The sequence below is a fragment of the Cyanistes caeruleus genome, chromosome 7 (genome assembly GCF_971803275.1).
Source record: "Cyanistes caeruleus chromosome 7, bCyaCae1.hap1.1, whole genome shotgun sequence".
Classification (NCBI taxonomy): domain Eukaryota; kingdom Metazoa; phylum Chordata; class Aves; order Passeriformes; family Paridae; genus Cyanistes; species Cyanistes caeruleus.
In genome coordinates this window covers 6,442,953-6,460,464 of record NC_141707.1, presented here as the reverse complement: position 1 = coordinate 6,460,464, position 17,512 = coordinate 6,442,953, and the positions used below count along the sequence as shown (strand labels likewise).

The following is a 17,512-nucleotide window of genomic DNA, read 5'->3' as shown; positions in this document are numbered from 1 at the left end:
TTGTTATCCTATCCCTATTGTGCTAGAGTTATTATAATTAACCCAGTTTTAATTTATGCAAACCTCAGCTCTGGCTCAGCGCTTAGAGAGATTCACCCTGGTTTGATGTCTGTTCATCTGGCACACACAAAACACAGGTTAAAAATGACAGAAACCATTAAAGGCAATTACTTGCATTTTTTGACCCGGTGGAGTGCAAGTTCAGGTCCAGCATTGCTTTTGTTCTTTTTACCTGTGACTGTTTTTAAATGTAACATTGCAGCTGCAAGCCTAAGGGAAATCTTTGGACCACCCCAAAAAAATCAAATCCTTTTTATTTCCCTTCCAGTTACATTTTATAAATGCAAACCATAATTGTTTCCCAGATATCAAGGCCTATTTCATAATCAGGACTAACCTCCAGCCAAAGCAGCACTGGTGACCTCCATGAGGTCAGTCAGGGATCTCCACACCTTCACTCAGGGCTCAGCACCTCCAGTTCCACCAGGATAAAGCAGATAACTTTATCCTTTATAACTTTGACATCAGGACTGTGAGTGCTGCACTAACTTTGGGAAGAAATTTGCTGTGATTTCTTAACAACAAACCTGCCTCACTTTAAAAAATTCAAGTTTTTTTTTTGGAGGTGGAGTAGACACACTCCACTTTGCCTGAATGCTCGAGGGCAGAGAAAGATGCCCAAGCACCAAGATGAGGATCCCTGGGCAGTGAAGCTGTGTCACCACCAAATTTAGAAATGATCTGTAGAGAGGGATGGGGTCAATCTGGCATGAGCTCCACACCCAAAACACCAAGCACAGTCCTGTTGGTGCCCTGCCAGCCTTGCTCTGGTGCATGAGTGTCTCAGCCGCACCTTTTAGCTTGAATAAAGTCAAATCAGGGGGAAAAAATAATACATCAGCTGGCATTTCTGGAGAATATGAAATATGTGGGTAATGCTCCCTTAATTTAAAATTAAATGCTCCTTCCCTGCTAAGCCTTCCTTCCAAAGGGAGGAGCAGCAGGCTCCAGCATCCCACAAAACCCATGCCTGGTGCTTTTTAAATGTGAAAGCTGGAGTTGAGGTGCAGACAAAAAAATAAGGAAACCCGTGGAGCTACTGCAGAGATCCATGGATGCAGTGCAGTAACTGGGAAGTGTCACCACTGTGCCCTGCACTGGGGCTGGAGGGAGAGCTGGGGGTGGTGAAACAGGTCCAAGACCTCCTGGTCTTGCTTTTGCCCTGGGTGCTGATTTACTGTATCAGCACAAGAAAGATTTTGGGCAGCAGCTTGGTCTGAACTGTTTGCAATCCCACACGTGCAGAGCTCCCAGAACACTTTCCTGACTTGCTTCCTAGCTGGAGGAAACTAAGGAACAAAAGCCACAGCACACCTGTATGGGTTTACAAGTAAAGTTATGTATTCTGTAAACAGGTGAGGATATTCTTTTTTCCATACTAATCCATACTAAATCCAAATTAACATGATAGCGGCTCCTGATGATTTATGTTGTTATAGTAAATAACAGCAACTGCACGGCACTTAGCTGATGATTAATGATCCTTATTTACAGTGTGTTCAGCTCAGGTCTGCAGTTTACACTTGCAAACATCAAAGGAGAGTTCAGCTTTCCTTCTCTCCTCTATTTTGAGGCCACGTTGTAAATCCTGTACCAACAGCCTCGACAGCTGCATTTTAATCCACAAATAGGATTGCCATAAACTTCCAGAAGAAACAGAGGTCTGACCCGTGAGCCGTGGGGGCTGTTTCCCCCTGGCCTGGGAGCAGGTCTGGCTTCTCCAGCCTCTGCAGGGAAGAGGGCCAAACCGGGACAGTGGATGACACCACCTCCCCTGTGGGTTAGCAGGGTCTGTCACTCAAATGTGCCATGCTGCAAGCACAACCCCTGGTTTTGTGCTCTGCTTCTCCTGTAATCCCTCCTCTTGATCCAGCTGAGGGAAGCAGGATGGTTTGTGAGCTCCTGTGCCCTCCCAGAGCCCAGTGCACATCCCCAGCCCTGCACCCGGACTGTCCCATCCTGCCGCTGCGACTCCCCAGCCCCGAGCCATCCAAACCCTTTGGACAGGCTCCTTTTTCCTGCCCCCCTCTGCAAACAGGCCCACGGGGACAGGAAAGCCCTAGCACAGACCTTCCTGTTTTCACTAGATTGGTGCTGAGCACCTCTGCATGTCACAGCCTGGGTGGATGGGAAAACAGCTTCCCACATCCTAAGGTGATTTCAAGGACTTGGATAACCACTTGGGCTGGAGAGCTCCCTTACACAGCCCAAGCCAGCTCCCCCACCAATTCCTGCTTAAACCAGAGCTCAAGAATGCCAAGGGGGCTGGGAGGGAAGTACAACACAGCAGCTTTGATTTATCAGGATGAGGCTGGTGAGTAATACAGAAATTTAGCAGTCCAGGGGGGACACTTGCCTCTCCCATTTCACTTGATGGGAGAAGTGGTGCTGTATTATTCACAGGGGCACTATATTAGCATCATATATGAGCTGATTTCAAGCTCTGAAATCACCCCGTGTAGGATATTCACAGTGGAATAATGACCTCTTAGAACATCAGGACTCTCCAAGGGAGCTGTGAAGGTTTCTTGCTCTCACAGGTCACTGACATTCACCCAGTGGTGACATTTTCCTGTAGGCTGGCAGAGTTACGTGGTTCTGGCACACGGGATTTCCAGCACGGTTGAAATATGAACTCGGTCTGAAGCTGCATCCCTCTGCTCTCCTGCCTCCACTGTCAGCAAAGGCAGGGCAGCAGGCACGGAGCAAAACATCCCGTTCCTCCTCAAACATCTCCATCCCCTGCAGGCATCTGGGGGCCCAGCCCTAGCTCTTTAAAGGTTGCACATGCTTGTACACTGCCTGGCCTTCAGCCCAAATCCTCCCTGTGCAGGTCCCCACTTCTGCAGCGTCACGGTATTCCCTAATCCTGCCTGATTTCACACATCCCTGTTTATAACCCACCCCTGAGGAGCAGGAGGGTCCCTCAAATGGGCAGCCAGAGTGGTTTATAACAAAATCCTGGGCCCCAGTACGTTCACACAGGGCGTTATCGCAGCGTGAGCACCAGCCCTGGAGGAATTGCTCCCTTTGCGGCGCTGTGCTCCTCGGAGAGGCTTTAATAATTTCTAGGAAGGCTCTGGAGGCTCATAAAAAAAAATGAATAAAGGAGTCAATGGCTCTCTTCCTCTTTACAGCAAGCTCAGAGCTGCCCTTGTCTGGCTGATTAGGTATGGCTCCGATTCTCCGGGTTCCTGGAGCAGAACGGATTCGGCAGCGCCGCAGCTGCTTTGCAGTGATGGATGGGAATGATTAGAATTGTTAATCTGATTAAACCTATGCTCTCAACTTTTGCTCGTTTTGCTGACATTGAAGGTACTTAAAGAAACACTTGAGGAAGAGCAAGTGAAGATGGATGAAGCAGCAGCTTCCGTGCACCTCTCAGAATAGATCCCAGGGCTCCATGTGATGCAAGCTGATGTGAGTTTGCATTAAAAAGGGGTACCTGGGTTATCGACACACGCCAGCCCTCAGGCTTTGTGGCACAATGGGCAAAGGAGAGTCACATTCAGCTTTATTTTCTCTCTTTGACAGGATTTCAAATAAGAATCTGGGGGAGCAAGGCGTGGTTGCACAGCCTGCTGATGTCCAGAGCAGCCTGATGACAGGCTTTGACACGGACTTGAACAAAGGCTCCAGACCAAGGACCGTACTCCAAACTCACAGCTTTGGGGCTGGCATTATGCTCAAGGTTAAAGGTGGGGGGGTATTTTGAGTTCTTTTACCTCATGTAACTCCACAGAGATGGCCAAGGGACAGCTAGAAGTACTCTGGTGCTTCTAGCAATTCCTAATGTTTGCATTGTTAATTTTTTAATGACTTTTCTTACCAAAGTCAACTCTAATGCTTTAACTTTCATGGTTCCTGGAGGCAGGGTACATTCTGGCACTGCAAGAGGGAAGTGTCATGTACAAAAAAGTGTGAAAAACTCTTACCTTTTAGAAGCACTTGGATCTTGTTTTCCAGTAGTTGTCTGTTGGAGAAAATCGCTCTTACAAAACTGAAAAAGGTTTCTGTGTTTCTCCTCTGCCTCACCCCCAGGCCAGGCTGGGCCACCCTGGGGGCCATTTCTCCTCCAGGAGAGGAGCAGGCCACTGATGGTGATGCAAAGCCAGGTGCACCTCCTCTGGGACCTCATGGATATGGGTCACCAGGCAGGCTCCAGCTCCGTGCTGCTGGCCCTCTCAGCACGTAGCTGTTTGAAACTGTGCTGGTGTAATTAAAGGTATGCTACTAATTGGATGTGCAACCCTAAGGGGACTCCTTTAATTGCATTTCAGTCTGGTTGGTATCATTTTAACTTAAATTCATCGCTGTCTTTTGCAGGAATAACTCAGCTGGGTCTGGTTATGGAGAGGCAGATCATCCTGCTTCCTCCTTCCTGTCACACACTACATGTGCTTCAATCTGTTTGTCTCTGGCTGGGAAATAGGCAGTGCACACTCAAGCAGAGGGCTGGGCAAAAACACTTCCCCTGACAACCAGGACATGGAGAGTAGAGGGCTGAGAGCTCCCCTTGACCTGCTAATGGAGGTAAGAGCCTCACTTATTACCCTGTCTTCACGTGGATTTCATCTCACGTGCGTTACCGTAAATTGTTGTGGCCACCCTTTGTTTTTTCCCTTTGTCAGCCAAGTCAGTGAAGACCTGAACTCTTTCCAAGAGAGGCTTCATTTCTTCTACCCAACTTGCTGGTCTAGTGGAAGACTCACTGCTTCAAACCAAAGCACCTCCCTGACCCTGGAGGTTGGGGAGATTTGTTGCTTTGAGCCTTACAGCTCACAGGAGTGTTGCCATTTACTTGTCTCCCCCCCAGCATGGGGCCCTCAGGATTGCTCTCCCCGCTGAAGGCCTTGTTCCCAGAAGGGTCTTCCAGCAGCAATGAGCAATGAAGTGGGGGCTGCATCCTCCAGGACAAGCACTTGGGGGAGGGAACTGGTTCCAAGTGTTGCTCCACGGGTTGCAGGCACAAGGATTTGCATCCTTCATCCCAGGCTCGACCAGTGGGACTCTTCCATTCTGGCTTGTGCCACCATCCAGGTGCTGCAGGATTGTACATGGGGCAGCCTCCAGCCCCACAACTCTGATACTCCCTCCCAAAAAGGGCTGCACTCCCCCTTCTGCTCCCCATCGTGCTCCCTCCTTCCCAGTGCTGTGTATGTGAGTAGCATGAGGAGCAGAGCCAACAGCGAGAGCTGGCTGTATCCCTTACTAATGTTGTTCTTATTATTTTAGTGCCATCTTCCTTCCTTCCATCCTCTCCCTGAACAACTAAATTAATTAGAGTGATTTTTTTTTTTTTTTAATTTAAATACTGCCATGGAATAATAATTCTGGTGAATTCAATTTTTTTGTCATTCCCCACTGCTGCTTTTCTGTGTTGTGCTCACTTTTAGTATGCTGTTGATATTTTTTTGGAGCTATGCAAGATCACAGCTGTAGTCCACAAAAAAAAAAGGAAAAAAAAAGAGTAAAATCATACTATGTGCTGTTGCCATCCAAAACCCATTTCTCTTTCTCCACCAGCTCACAAAATAACCTTTCCCCTATTAACTGAAGAGACAGATATTTTTCTTGGCTTGTAAAGAGCCAAAAAGCCTCACAGCAGCTTCAGTGAAGCTGCAGCAATGGAAGGAAGCTGAAGCTCCTACAACAGGCTAAGCCCCATCCCGAGCCTGTTATGAGGATGGATCCTGCAAATTTTGGATGCCAGGAGTGACTCCTCACAGGCTGCAGGTCTGTGGGCACCACCAGCTCCTAAGCTTTAGTAAGCACTGGGTTTTGTTTACCTGGATGTGTTCATCTGTGCTGTAAACATGTTTTCTGAACTGACCCAGTAAAAAAATCACTCCTGCAGCTCTCAGGAAAGGACCAAAAAAATCCCATCAGAGACCTTGAATTTATATTTGCAATATTTTACTTAACACTGGCTTCTCTGAACAGTTTTCCCCAGCCCCTGCCAGACCCTTTCTGACCCTGCAAAAGCAGCCCTCGGTGGCTATTTGTGCCGAGCAGAGCTAAGCAGGCAGGAGCAGCACCGTGCTCTCCCCAGCAGCACAAAGCGATGAAGGAGAGCCAGGATGCAGATTTGAATCATTGTCTCCAAGTCCACAACTCAAATTACAAACCTGACTTCAATCAGCCTCACCATGCACACAACCAATTCTGAAATTCCTCCTCGACTCCCTGGCCCTGCTGAGTGACTGCACTGCCTCTCCCCGGTGTGTGCGATGTGCCAGAGCATTTTAAGTGAAGCCGGGGCTGTGTGGCCAGGCCGGGAGGGCTGGCCCTGGCACTGCTACCTCCTGAGGGTTGTTGGGGTGGCTGAGGTGATGCTGAATTAAAGGAGGAAGATGAAAAGCTTGTTTCCTCCCGGACTGCAGCACTCACCTCTGGCTCCTGGAGAGGTGATGTGCTGTGGTACACAGCGCTCGAGCGGCAGCAACCTCAGCTCCCTGCTCAGGCCAGAGGAAGGAGGAAGCTTGGTGGCTCATTTTGAAAGCAGAGTCACATAAAGCCAAAATTTCTGAGGGGATTCAGAGAGAGCTGGTGTTGGGGGGCACTCACTATTGGGACCTCATCCTTTCCCTGCCCTGCAGACCCTGCTCAAAACCTTTCACATTCTCATGAGTGGTTTCTCAGTCAGTGCTCTATTCCTGGCCACCCCTGGAACCTTCTCAGGGGGACAAAGAGCTGATGGGAGGCATGGAGCTGGTGTTCAGAGGCAGGAGGATACTGGCTTCCAAGGTTTTTGCCTCGGAATTGAGCTTGGAGCGTGTCCTACCTCCGAATCTGAGTCTCTGCAGGGAATGGGGATGTTTGTAATGTGGCACAAATGGTAATTCAGCCCCTGGTGACATTATATACAACCTCCCTGCCAGATGCTTCCAGCCCCCAAACAGTTGTAAGTATTTCTCTACGGGCCTCAGTTAAATTCCCCCCAGTCTCTAAACTCTGGCTTGCTTGGACCAATACCCACAGACTTGATTGCAATAGCAGATGGTTTATTTTTACCTGAGAGTGAGAAGGGGGAGCGTAGATCATGGCCGTGACACATTTCACATGGAGCAGATGTTTCTATTAATGCCAGAATTGGGTGGAAATTCAAAGGATGCTTTTTGCTTTTTTTTTTTTTTCCCCTCAAAACTCTGTTTTGCACAATTAAATTGCAACTTGCTGAAGTATTCCAATGAATCACTTCCTCTTTTTTTTTTTTTTCTTTTTTTCCTGTTTGATTAGTAGGCTCTAAAGGGACAAAAGAATAGTTTTGTATCAGTCTCCCTCAATTACATGTAAAGTACATCTGGACAGAGTCTGAAGATCCATCTTTCACTGGCAGTTGCAAAGCCATCGACATAATAAAATAATGCTCTGATTGGTATTACAAGGCTGCATTTAAATCATTGGCATTCATGCTCTGAGTCCTTTGCAGGGAGCACAAGCCCTCCATTAGAGAAAAGCTTAATTTTATACTGTGATCTGTGTAAGATGTGCAATGAAAATGAGAAAAAAGAGCTTCTGCAGTGCTGGAGACATAATAATAGAAGCAGCTACAATGGATGTCTGGGCAGCTTTTTCAGTTACTTACAAACTGCAGGTGTCAAATGCATTCTGGAAAGAAGCTGAATCCCAGTTTTAATTACAGTCAGCAGGTTGAGGCATAATTCAAAGCTCAATAATACTTTCAATCCATTATAAAACTCCTGCTATCAGTAAGAAGTTTACACCAAGACCAAGGAGAGGACGTGGCCTCCTTGCAGCAGCTCAACCTTGAACTTCAGTATCCCACTGAATATCAAGGATGCTTGGGATTTTACAAAGTACCTACTCCTTGCACGATTATCACAGCGAACCTTGGCATCACATAGGAGCTGAACTAGTCGTAGTCATGGTCAGGGTAACAAAGATGTGTCGTTGCAGCTTTCATCAAAGGTTCCTTTGACTCAAATTAGCTTGGGGGAAGGCAAAAAAACCCCCAAAAAACAACAAAAGAAAAAGACCCAAAGGAAAAAGAAACCACCTGGCTGGAACTGTGTGGGTGAACCCAGGTGAGTAGTTTGGGCCACCCCTGGTCTCACAAGGTAAGGCTTTATCTGCAATCTGTTTTACCAGCAACAGCAAGTTTATTGAGCTCAGAGTTTAAGTTCATTTTGTGCTTGAAGGTACATCAATGCCCAAGTCTTTGGGGCCTTATGCTGATACATATAATAAAGAATCATATTAAACTATTCCATCTATTAATCATTCTGGGGGAAGAGAGCAGGATGTGTGTGGTGGTGTGCTGAACTCAGCTGCTGGGGGCTGCTCTCAGAAGTGGGCAGAGCACTCCCTTAAAGCCAGCAGGCAGAGTCTTTGAAGCAGGAGCTAATGATACCTTATTATGTGGGAAAACACAGCTCTGGGGTCAGGGGGGCAACCAGCACGTGGGGTTGAGGAAGAAGGTCACTGAAGAGGACACAGAGGAGCAAAGCTGCTGGAGATGGAGGGTTTGTGAGCAAGGGGGATGCTCCTTGCTTCCACTGTGCCCAGGGAAACACAGTCTTACGAAGCAAAGAGCTTCCTCCTGTCAGAGCATTCAGCCAACAGAGCTGCCCTGTACCACTCAGCTATACCAGAGCAGCCCTGACCTCCAGCCAGAAGGAGAAAGGGGCTCATGGGGGAATCATCTTCCACCAGATGCCAAGAGCCAGGAACTACCTGGGAACAGAGGACTCACCTGAGGAGTTACAGAGCTGGAATAAGCTACAGGAACAAACCAAAACCACTGGAAGCACTAACTTATAAAACAGTTATATTTGTGCTGACATAACCAGATAAGCTCTATGTCATTACCAAAGATGGCCCCTGGCAGTGGCCCCGTAACACCTGCACTCTCACAGCCCCCTGTGAGGAGGGGCAAGGCCGTCAGCCCCACTTCCCCAGGGGGAAGCCTGTCAAAACTGAGCCACTTTCACTCAGTCACCCAGGAAATCTGCTGCTGGGCAGGGAGTGGAGCGTGGGCTTTCCTCTGTGGCTGTGGGGCTGCTCTGTGGTCAAACACCCTGTGCTGCCCACAGCTCCTCTGCTCCATCACGGCCACGTCTGCTGTAAGCAAACGGCCAGAGCAGCAGGTGATGCTGTCTAAATCCTCACAGCCATTACAGTGATAAAACAAGAACTGGGGGGAGGAAAGAACCTGTGGAAAGACCAATCTGATTTGTAACCAAGTGCCAGTCTCAAACAACTACCATATTCCTAGTGACATTAATGAAGTGCATATCAAAAAACAAAGTACTTTAAGAAAATGGGACTGCTTATCCCCATCACCCTAAAATCACCCTGAAAACAGGGTTGGAGGGGCTGTCAGGTCTTTTCCCCAGCTTCTATGATCCTGTGTGGGTGGATCCCTTCAATAGATGGAGCTTATGGTGCTGGCTTGGCTACTTGTGTCAGAGCTGTCCAGCATCACATCAGGACCTGCGTCTGCGCCATCAGGATCTGCTTGATCTTTAGCAAAGTTGATGAAAACCTGGAAGTTTAAAGGAAAACACTCAGTATGTGGCAGCATAAATAATTCATGATATGAATGAATATAAAGAAGGCATGGCTGTTCATTTGACTGTGAGCCTGGAGAGCACACTCGGGGATGGATTCACACTGAATGTGAGAATTGCAAATTGTTGGGCTTCTATGGGCTCATGTAAATAAATGGATGTGCACTCCTGGACTGAGGAATTGACACCTGGGATCCAAAGGAAATTCCTGCACAGAACCTAATTGTCCTGCAGCTCAGGTTCCTGAAATGCCAGAGAGGCAATGCCCATGCAGTGGCTCATTTTGATCACACTTTAATACAGTCCCATTATTACTTCATAAATCCATCTGTCTCTGTGTAATTGACATCTGTGCACGCACAACTGCAGAGCGTAGAGAGAGTTGTATAAAATCACACCTAACAGCCTTCCTTTCAACAGCAGCTAATGAATACAGAAAGGACTCCTACCAGAACACTCCCTGCAATCACATTTGCATATTCACAAATCCAAGCTGTCCTCCCACAGAATTTGAACTGGGGCTTCCTGTGCTTTGCCTGCCTGTTTCTCTCACAGCCACTGCCCCTTAGTGGAGCAGCACTGAGGAATTTCCCTCCCAGAGTGCTGTGTCACAATCCATAGTGCTGCAGGGCTGCAGCTCTGCTCCTCTCTCTGGGACAAACCTGATATTCCAGGTGCTGATGCTCAACAGGATGATTTCTTCTGGATAGTCCTTGTGGAAATCCCTTCACCTGATAAGCTCCCTATGAGATTTTGTTGCCATTGGGAATGTTCTTGCAAGGGAAAATGGAATGAACCCCAAAGCTAAGTTTGGAGTAATGCTAAATGAACTTCCAACCCAAAAGTGAAATTAAGCAAATTTTCAGTACCGGTGGAAAGCCTAGCCCTGGACTTGGGGATGATTCATAGTCCTGCCCTTCACCCACACCCACGAGGCTCCTGAAATCAGCAGTGACTGAGGGAAGAACATATCCTTTATGTTCCAGGCAGCTTTCTGTGTGTGTTTCCCTAGCACCAGCAGAGGTACCTGGAGGCAGCAGTGCTGATAAAGTACCCCCAGGAGGAATATAGATGGAAATCCCTTTCAAACTGTAGTCTATAGTGTGCAGCAGTCCATTATGTGTAACCATCAGTCTGCTCCCCTGTTAGCAGTTTTAAATGGATGGCCTCACATTTTAATTCCTTACCTCCTCCAGCGTTGTCTGACTCACAGAGAAGTGCCTGATGTCGAAGGCTGCTTTGCTGCCTTCCAGGAGATCAAATATATTCGCTACCCCTCCTGCAGAGACCGGGACGTGGTACTCCACCATCCTGAAATGCCGATCCTGGGGGGCCAGGGTCGGTGGGGGAAAGCCAAAAGTCAGCAGATCCAACAGCTGCACCATGGGAGGATGAAGGAGAAGGGGCTGTGGTGTGTTCTGAATGTTACTGTCTGGTAGTGACCAGTGTTTCCCCACTGGGAGTTCCTGTGGGGTTTGTGACTGGGGGAGCACAGCTAAAGTACCAGGGGTGAAAGCTCCAAGGTGGCCATAGCATTTTCCAGCTCCAGGTGTGCAGTTTGGATTCATGCAGAGATTGGGTTACAGACAATGGATGGGATTTGTGACTCAGTTACTCTGGTTTTACAATTACTCAGTTGCTGGAAGCATCTCATTACCCACTGAACCTGAAGGGGGGTTTCCATCCATTCCAGGCCTCAGTGGGAAGGGCATTCCCAGGGCAGGGGGTCACCTCACAGCTGCCTCGCAGGGTCACTGCAGCTGTTTGGCTGATGTCACTTCAGCCACCAGGAACTGGAGTGCTCCAGCCCTCAGACAACATAGCTTGTGACAAGTGTGACTCTGAGAGCTCAGATCTGTGTGCACAGAATGTCACAAGATGTCCACCTTGCAAGGATCTTCTTGGTGAGTTTGAAGGGATTTTGAAAGCCTCTCCTGAAAGCATTTTCCCTGCTTACCTTCAGGCACGTATTTGGGAAGTGTGACTTCATGAACTCTGTCAGTGTCTCAGTGCAAACTGTGCTGCTGTTTAAGTGCATCTTCACAGTGAATCCTCTTCCAAACCTAGAGGAAACAGAAAATCACAATTAACACTGTAGAAAAGAGAAAAACAGATGAAGAAAATACTTTGAGAGTGCTGCACAGCCTCTTTGGGGAAATGTAATCCAGGCACGGCGCAGCTTGAATGGGGTCAGGGCTGTTAACCTGGAGTGGAACTTGGTAAGAAGCTGAGCTATTGTTATAACTAATAAAACCAAAGCTCAGCCTTAATATGCATTTCTCCTTTGGAGCAGTGGACAGATTACTTTAGGGGACACGTTCTGGGAAGACAGGATGTGAGGGAGTACAAAGTGCATCAGTTAACACAGGATTTCGGTGGTGTATAAGGGACATGAACCAGGAAAAATCCGTGTTTTGACAACACAGGTCTCATGTTCTGAGCACTCAGAGCTGTAGGTCAGTAACTCCAGAGGCTGTTGAGTGAAAATAATAGGTTCATTTTACTGACCTGCTCTTGATGTGCTGCAGAGAGCCAATGCACTGGAAACTCCCGTTCACCATGATGGCCAGCCTGGTACAGAGGGCTTCACACTCCTCCATGCTGCAAAACCAACCAAGAAGCTCTAGTAAGTCATGGAGAAGGTATAAAAACATGGTTAAGTAACTGGAGAACATCATTTATCTTCCCTGAAGGGTTGTGAGTTTCTGTGGACACCACATTTAGCCACAACAAACCCCCAAACCTGTCACAGCTCAGTGCCCTGAAATAGGGCAAGGACCAGTGGCGAGTGGCAGGGATGGGTCTCTCCACACTTCTGCTGACCCCAAAAAGGAGGCAGAGCAGCCCAGCCCTACCTGTGGGACGTGAGTATCACTGAGCATTTGTTCTGCACTTCCTCACTGATGATTTTCCAAAGGTGCCGTTTGGCATTGGGGTCCATTCCAGAGCTCGGCTCATCCTGTTGGGAGAGACAGGCCTGAATGGAAATCTGCACTCAAAAAGCAAACAAGCCTGGGCTTAGGCAGCAGTTAGTACAGAGGGAATTCCTCCCTCCTGCTATTTTTACAGAGATTTTTTTATCTCACAAAAGCAGCAGGAACACTGGCAGGTGGTCAGAAGTAAAGGCAGCAGTCTCGACAGAATTTGGGACAAGGGATATTTATGTCCATTAGGTATCCAACTTAATATTGGGAATCCTGCTCAGACAGCTCTGCATTACACATTCAGTATGCAGCACGTGGGAAAACTGCACTAAAAGATATGTTTTAGCAATGGGGTAAGCTCATGGAAGATCTAGAAATTCAGGGTGAAAGACAAGACATTTATTTTCTTGCAAGGCTGTGCAGGTAAGCTGATAGAAATAAAAAACAAGATAGAACTGGGAACTAGGAGAGTTTAATTGGCAAATACACAATCTATTTTTGACTTCTGGAAGATGCTGCCAGAGAAACTGAAAGACTTGCCACTCTCTTATGCCCTCAAAGAAAATATGAGTGTTTGCTGGAACCTGAACTTTCCTGTAATGGTTTCTGTTGTCAGGCCAAGCATGGACATGCGGGGAGTGTCCCTTAAGCCTGAGGAGGTTTTGTGAGACTGTCCAAGTTCTCCTGCCAGCCCAAGGACCTGCTCCTGTTCCCTCAACAGGGCCCCCATTTCTCACCAGCAGCAGGATGGATGGATTGCCAATGAGAGCCAGAGCAGTTGACAATTTCCTGTTGGTGCCATAGCTGCACATAGAGGTGACTCTGTCCTTGTAGGCCATCAGGTTCAGCTGCTGGAGGAGCTGCAGTACAACCTGGGGAGCAAGAGTTCTGCTTCCACATCCACATCCAGGCCATGGATTATCACACATGCATCTACTGAAAGACTAATTTAAATGACAAAAATGCTGCCAAGTCAAGCCCCTTGTTACTCACTCCCTTGATGTCCCCCTCCGGGATGCCGTGCAGCCGAGCGTAGTAATACATGTGCTCTTCCACGGTCAGCAGGTCATCCAAGGCATCTTCTTGAGGACAGTAGCCAAAGAGTGACCAGTGGGCCTCACTGATGTCATTCAAGGACCTGGGTAAGGAGGTTGGCACATAACTGTAAACACACTCAATTGCCAGAATCAAACAAGAGGGAGAAAACCCCTTTTTCCTCCTCCCTTCCCCCTTCCCCAGCCCTTGAAGGAAAATGCAGTGGCTCTGCAGAGCTCCAGCTTTCAGTTCAGCAGAGGTTGCATGTCCAGTATGCAGCTCTCCAGTTACTGCCAGTACCCTGGTGGCACAGCTGCCACCAAGCCTCCACCTGTTAAATAGAGCTTGAGGAGCCCTACTGGTCTCCAGGTCTGGCTTAGAAGGGGGATCACACTGCTGAGGATCTGAGCCTGATCCCATTTGCAATGGACTGAAGTGGAACAAACACCTCTGAGCAGCAAAATGCAACCCCTTAGGAAGCAACCATGCCACCTTCTAAGGATGAATTCCCTGCCTTATTTATTTTTGCTCTGGTTTGAGTGTTTTATTTCAGACTTTTACATTTTTTATCCTTTGCCACCCAGCCTTAAAAACTGCTCTCAGGTTGATTTGCTTCCCCAGAAATCATATCCTCCATACCCAGAATGATCCTGGACCCGCAGCCTTCCGCTGGATGCTCCAATGTCCCCTGTCAGCATCTTAAAGATTGTTGTCTTTCCAGCTCCATTCACACCAAGCAAGCCAAAGCACTGGCAGAGAAAAGTCAAAGTGTAAACCTGCTGTATTTGTAATGCAGAAATATTGCTCTGAGATGGGTGCTCAGTGCCCCTTCTTTCTCCAGCCCCTTGAGCAAGTTGAATTGCCAGAGGAACTCAAGAACATCCCAGTGTTGTAATGGAGGTTGTTTGTGGTAGAGTATACTCCAGTTTATATCAGGACCATTTGTTTAATATGGTGAAGAATCAAGGATGTGTCTCCAGTAGAGTCATTCCTTTTACTGCAAGGTGCATTTCTGCAGGAGCTCAGGCCAAACCCCCATCATCTCATTTGTGCAAAGCCTCCCTTTGACAGGGACACAGCTGCTCATGGGACTGGGGTGAGTGAGGCTTGGGCTGGCACTGGTTAAAACCTTGATCAACACAAGGTTTTTGTCACAAAGTGTCACCAAAGCACTACTTAAGTAAGATGAAGAACTGTCTCCCTACAGTGTAGTTCCCATATCTGTTGATAAAATCCACATTTTATTGCTAAGGTTGGAGATAGGCAGTTGTGTGTTGCATCAGCCATCACCATTGTGGTGATAATTACTGTTATTTTGCCATCATTAGCACAGCCCAGCTGATGTGAAAGTCCTCCTGTGCTGGGGATGCACAGCAACCCATAGCTCTTCCCCACTTTGTACAGGAACAGAATCTGTGCACAGTCTGCAGTGCAGGGCCACTGCTTCTGCTGACAGGTGGGGATGGTGCCCTAAATCCCACCAGCATCAGGCTGAATTCTGCTAGAAGCTAGAGATCTCAGTGTCAGTTCTGGCTTAGAAAAAATCCTCTGCCATAAAGACTAGTATCCATGTGAGGATACTGTCATCTCAGTGGGACCCAGGCAATTAAAATAAACCAGGTGCCAAGGATTAATTCCAAGCTTCCCCAGAAGTCAGGTGCACAGCCTGAGGTAGAATCTGGTCTGCAGTTTCCTCTGGATCTCAGAGGTGCTCTGTGTATTCCTGTCTTCTCACTTCTCAGCGAGGCAACTGCACTGACAGGACCAAAGAATGTTTTTTGCTTTGGAGTTAATTTTAGGTCCTAATTCATGAAAATGTGTGTTCAGCTGAAGTGACTTGTCTTCCCCTGATGGGAAAAGACAAGCAGATAAGCCTGACTTACCATCTCCCATGCAGTTCAGGTGAGTAATTTCAGCTGGACATGTTCAGCTGTCTTCATTTACCACCTGGTGATCCCCAGTGACACCCCCAAGACTGCACTGTACAAACAGAGCACGCAGGCATTTTGCTCTGAATACAGCTCCATCAATTCCCATCCACTTTCCCTCTTTCTAGAGCCTTCAGACTATCACTTGATGTCCCAAATCTACCAGGAGCCACTGCTGTAACCCCAAGAATCAATAAATGAGGCAAAGAAAGGAAGGGGCCAGAGCAGAACAAACCATTAGAGAAGATGACAGTGACACAGGAAGGTGCCCACAGCCTTCCCCCCTTGCTCACCTCCCCAGCAGGGATCCCAAGGCTGATGTTTTTCACTGCTGTGATGCGTTTGTGAGGGAGGTGGTAGATCTTGGTGAGGTTCTGGAGCTGCACCACATCGAAGTCAGCTTTGCCAGACTCCACCCGGCTCCTCTCTGCCTGGACATCCCCGTCCTCTACGGCTGTGGACGGCAGCAGGGAGGCTTTGCCATGGACTCTGTCAAACAGGAACCTGGGGGAGGGCAGAGAGAGACTCCAGCAACAGCCAGCAGTTGGGATAGATCCCAGGGAGCCTCCCTGTGAGATCCCAGGGCATGCACACAATACTCAGAGAAACAGTTTCTATTCTTTCCTGGTATTTTCTCCACCCAGTGTTCTCTTCCTGCCTGTTTTACTCCCCTCTTTTTACTCTCCAGCAAATATTCTGGGCTGGAGCAGGTCCTGCCTTGTGGACACGCTCCTAATGCAGGTGACAGGAATGTTCTCACTCCCCTCTGTGTGCACCTGGGGCAGAGGAGATGGGGAGAGCCAAACAGAGGAGGTTGTCAGTGGAATGACTGCCCTCAGCAACAGCTGAGCATGCACCCACCAAAACCTGAGCCAGGGCTGCAGTGCCAGCCATCACCAACTAGCAGGGTACTCTGTAAACTACACCTCTGTTACTTAATACTCTAATTACTGGGTCTTCTGCCAGATAAAACTCACTCCACACTCACAGATTGTCCTGGAAATTTATGGCCTTCATAATTGACAGTGATGGTGTGGGAGGCCGGAATGAAAGCACGGAGCTCTGGCTGGGGCTGTTTCCAGTGCGAGGCTCCAGGTGTTACTTACTCCAGGACGTTGTTCCAGACTCTCTGAATCATCCTGTCGTGAACTGTGAGGCGAATGGCAAAGAACACGGTGCCCTGGATGAACATGGCCAGCAGCTTGGATGTGGTCTTGTCCAGCTCAAAGGTTTTGTCAGGGTAGTCCACTCCATAGGCTTTTAAGAAGCCCAGCAGTGCCTGGTCCTGCGACAGTTCAATCAAGCCGTAGCCAAAGCAAAATTGTGGGAACAGAAGGAACGCGTGCCTTAAATTTTCAGCAAGATCACGCAAGCCCTGGAAAAAAACAAAGAGCAGCACAGTCAGTCACTGCTTTTATCCATGGAATAAATTCATAGGTTTTACTGTGGGACTGAAGTGTAACAATTACATTGGGATTTGCCTGTGTCTCAGAGCAGAGATAAATTGAGAGCAAGCAAAGAGCTCTGCAGACAGCTCGTTTCACAGGCACAAGGTCATAAAAGTCAACAGGCAGCTCTGAGGTTGTGATCACCCATAGTAAACAGCAGCCAGTTCCCAGGATGGTCCCTGCTGCTGCTTCAGCACCCAGAACCCACCCATGAGCCAGAGCTGAGTCCTGCCACTGCACCCCTGTAATCTGTCAAGCACAGCCTGCTCCCCTGCAGCACTGCCCTGTCTGTTTTCCTTGGAAAAACATCTCCATAAAACAAAAGATTTGGCTTTTCTAGACACAGAAGGGCTTTTCCAGCTAATTCACAGCCAAACATCCCAGTGCAGTCTCACAGTAAAGAACTCTGGTACATTTCTAGCAGAAGAAAGGATTAGTGCACAAAGAAAACTGGAGAGGCTCTAAATTAGCATGGAAGGGAACTGACTCCCTGCCACTGGGGCACAGAGGGATGAAAGGTGATCATAACTGAATATCCCTAAAATCCAAGGGGTTGCTGAACAAGCTCTGTCCAGATAGAGAGA

The 17,512-nt window shown here is 48.1% G+C and overlaps 1 protein-coding gene and 1 long non-coding RNA gene across 2 annotated transcripts in view; one reads left to right on the top strand and one right to left on the bottom strand.

The window, feature by feature from the left end:
* Window positions 1-1,668: 1,668 nt before the first annotated feature.
* On the top strand, window positions 1,669-4,593 carry LOC111931868 (uncharacterized). Its single transcript, XR_002865786.2, has 3 exons — window positions 1,669-3,480; window positions 3,595-3,758; window positions 4,387-4,593. It is a non-coding gene; the product is annotated as an uncharacterized LOC111931868 (long non-coding RNA).
* A 3,570-nt stretch (window positions 4,594-8,163) lies between these two features.
* ABCA12 (ATP binding cassette subfamily A member 12) overlaps window positions 8,164-17,512 on the bottom strand; it is a 79,820-nt gene continuing 70,471 nt past the window's right edge. Inside the window, exons 45-54 of the mRNA XM_086896297.1 lie at window positions 16,587-16,855; window positions 15,774-15,984; window positions 14,192-14,301; window positions 13,511-13,655; window positions 13,255-13,389; window positions 12,449-12,552; window positions 12,102-12,194; window positions 11,551-11,656; window positions 10,781-10,918; window positions 8,164-9,568 (exon numbers count right to left, since the gene is read on the bottom strand). Of these exons, the coding sequence (XP_086752423.1) occupies window positions 9,449-9,568; window positions 10,781-10,918; window positions 11,551-11,656; window positions 12,102-12,194; window positions 12,449-12,552; window positions 13,255-13,389; window positions 13,511-13,655; window positions 14,192-14,301; window positions 15,774-15,984; window positions 16,587-16,855 (1,431 nt within the window). The 3' untranslated portion in view covers window positions 8,164-9,448. The remainder of the gene's footprint in view (window positions 9,569-10,780; window positions 10,919-11,550; window positions 11,657-12,101; window positions 12,195-12,448; window positions 12,553-13,254; window positions 13,390-13,510; window positions 13,656-14,191; window positions 14,302-15,773; window positions 15,985-16,586; window positions 16,856-17,512) is intronic.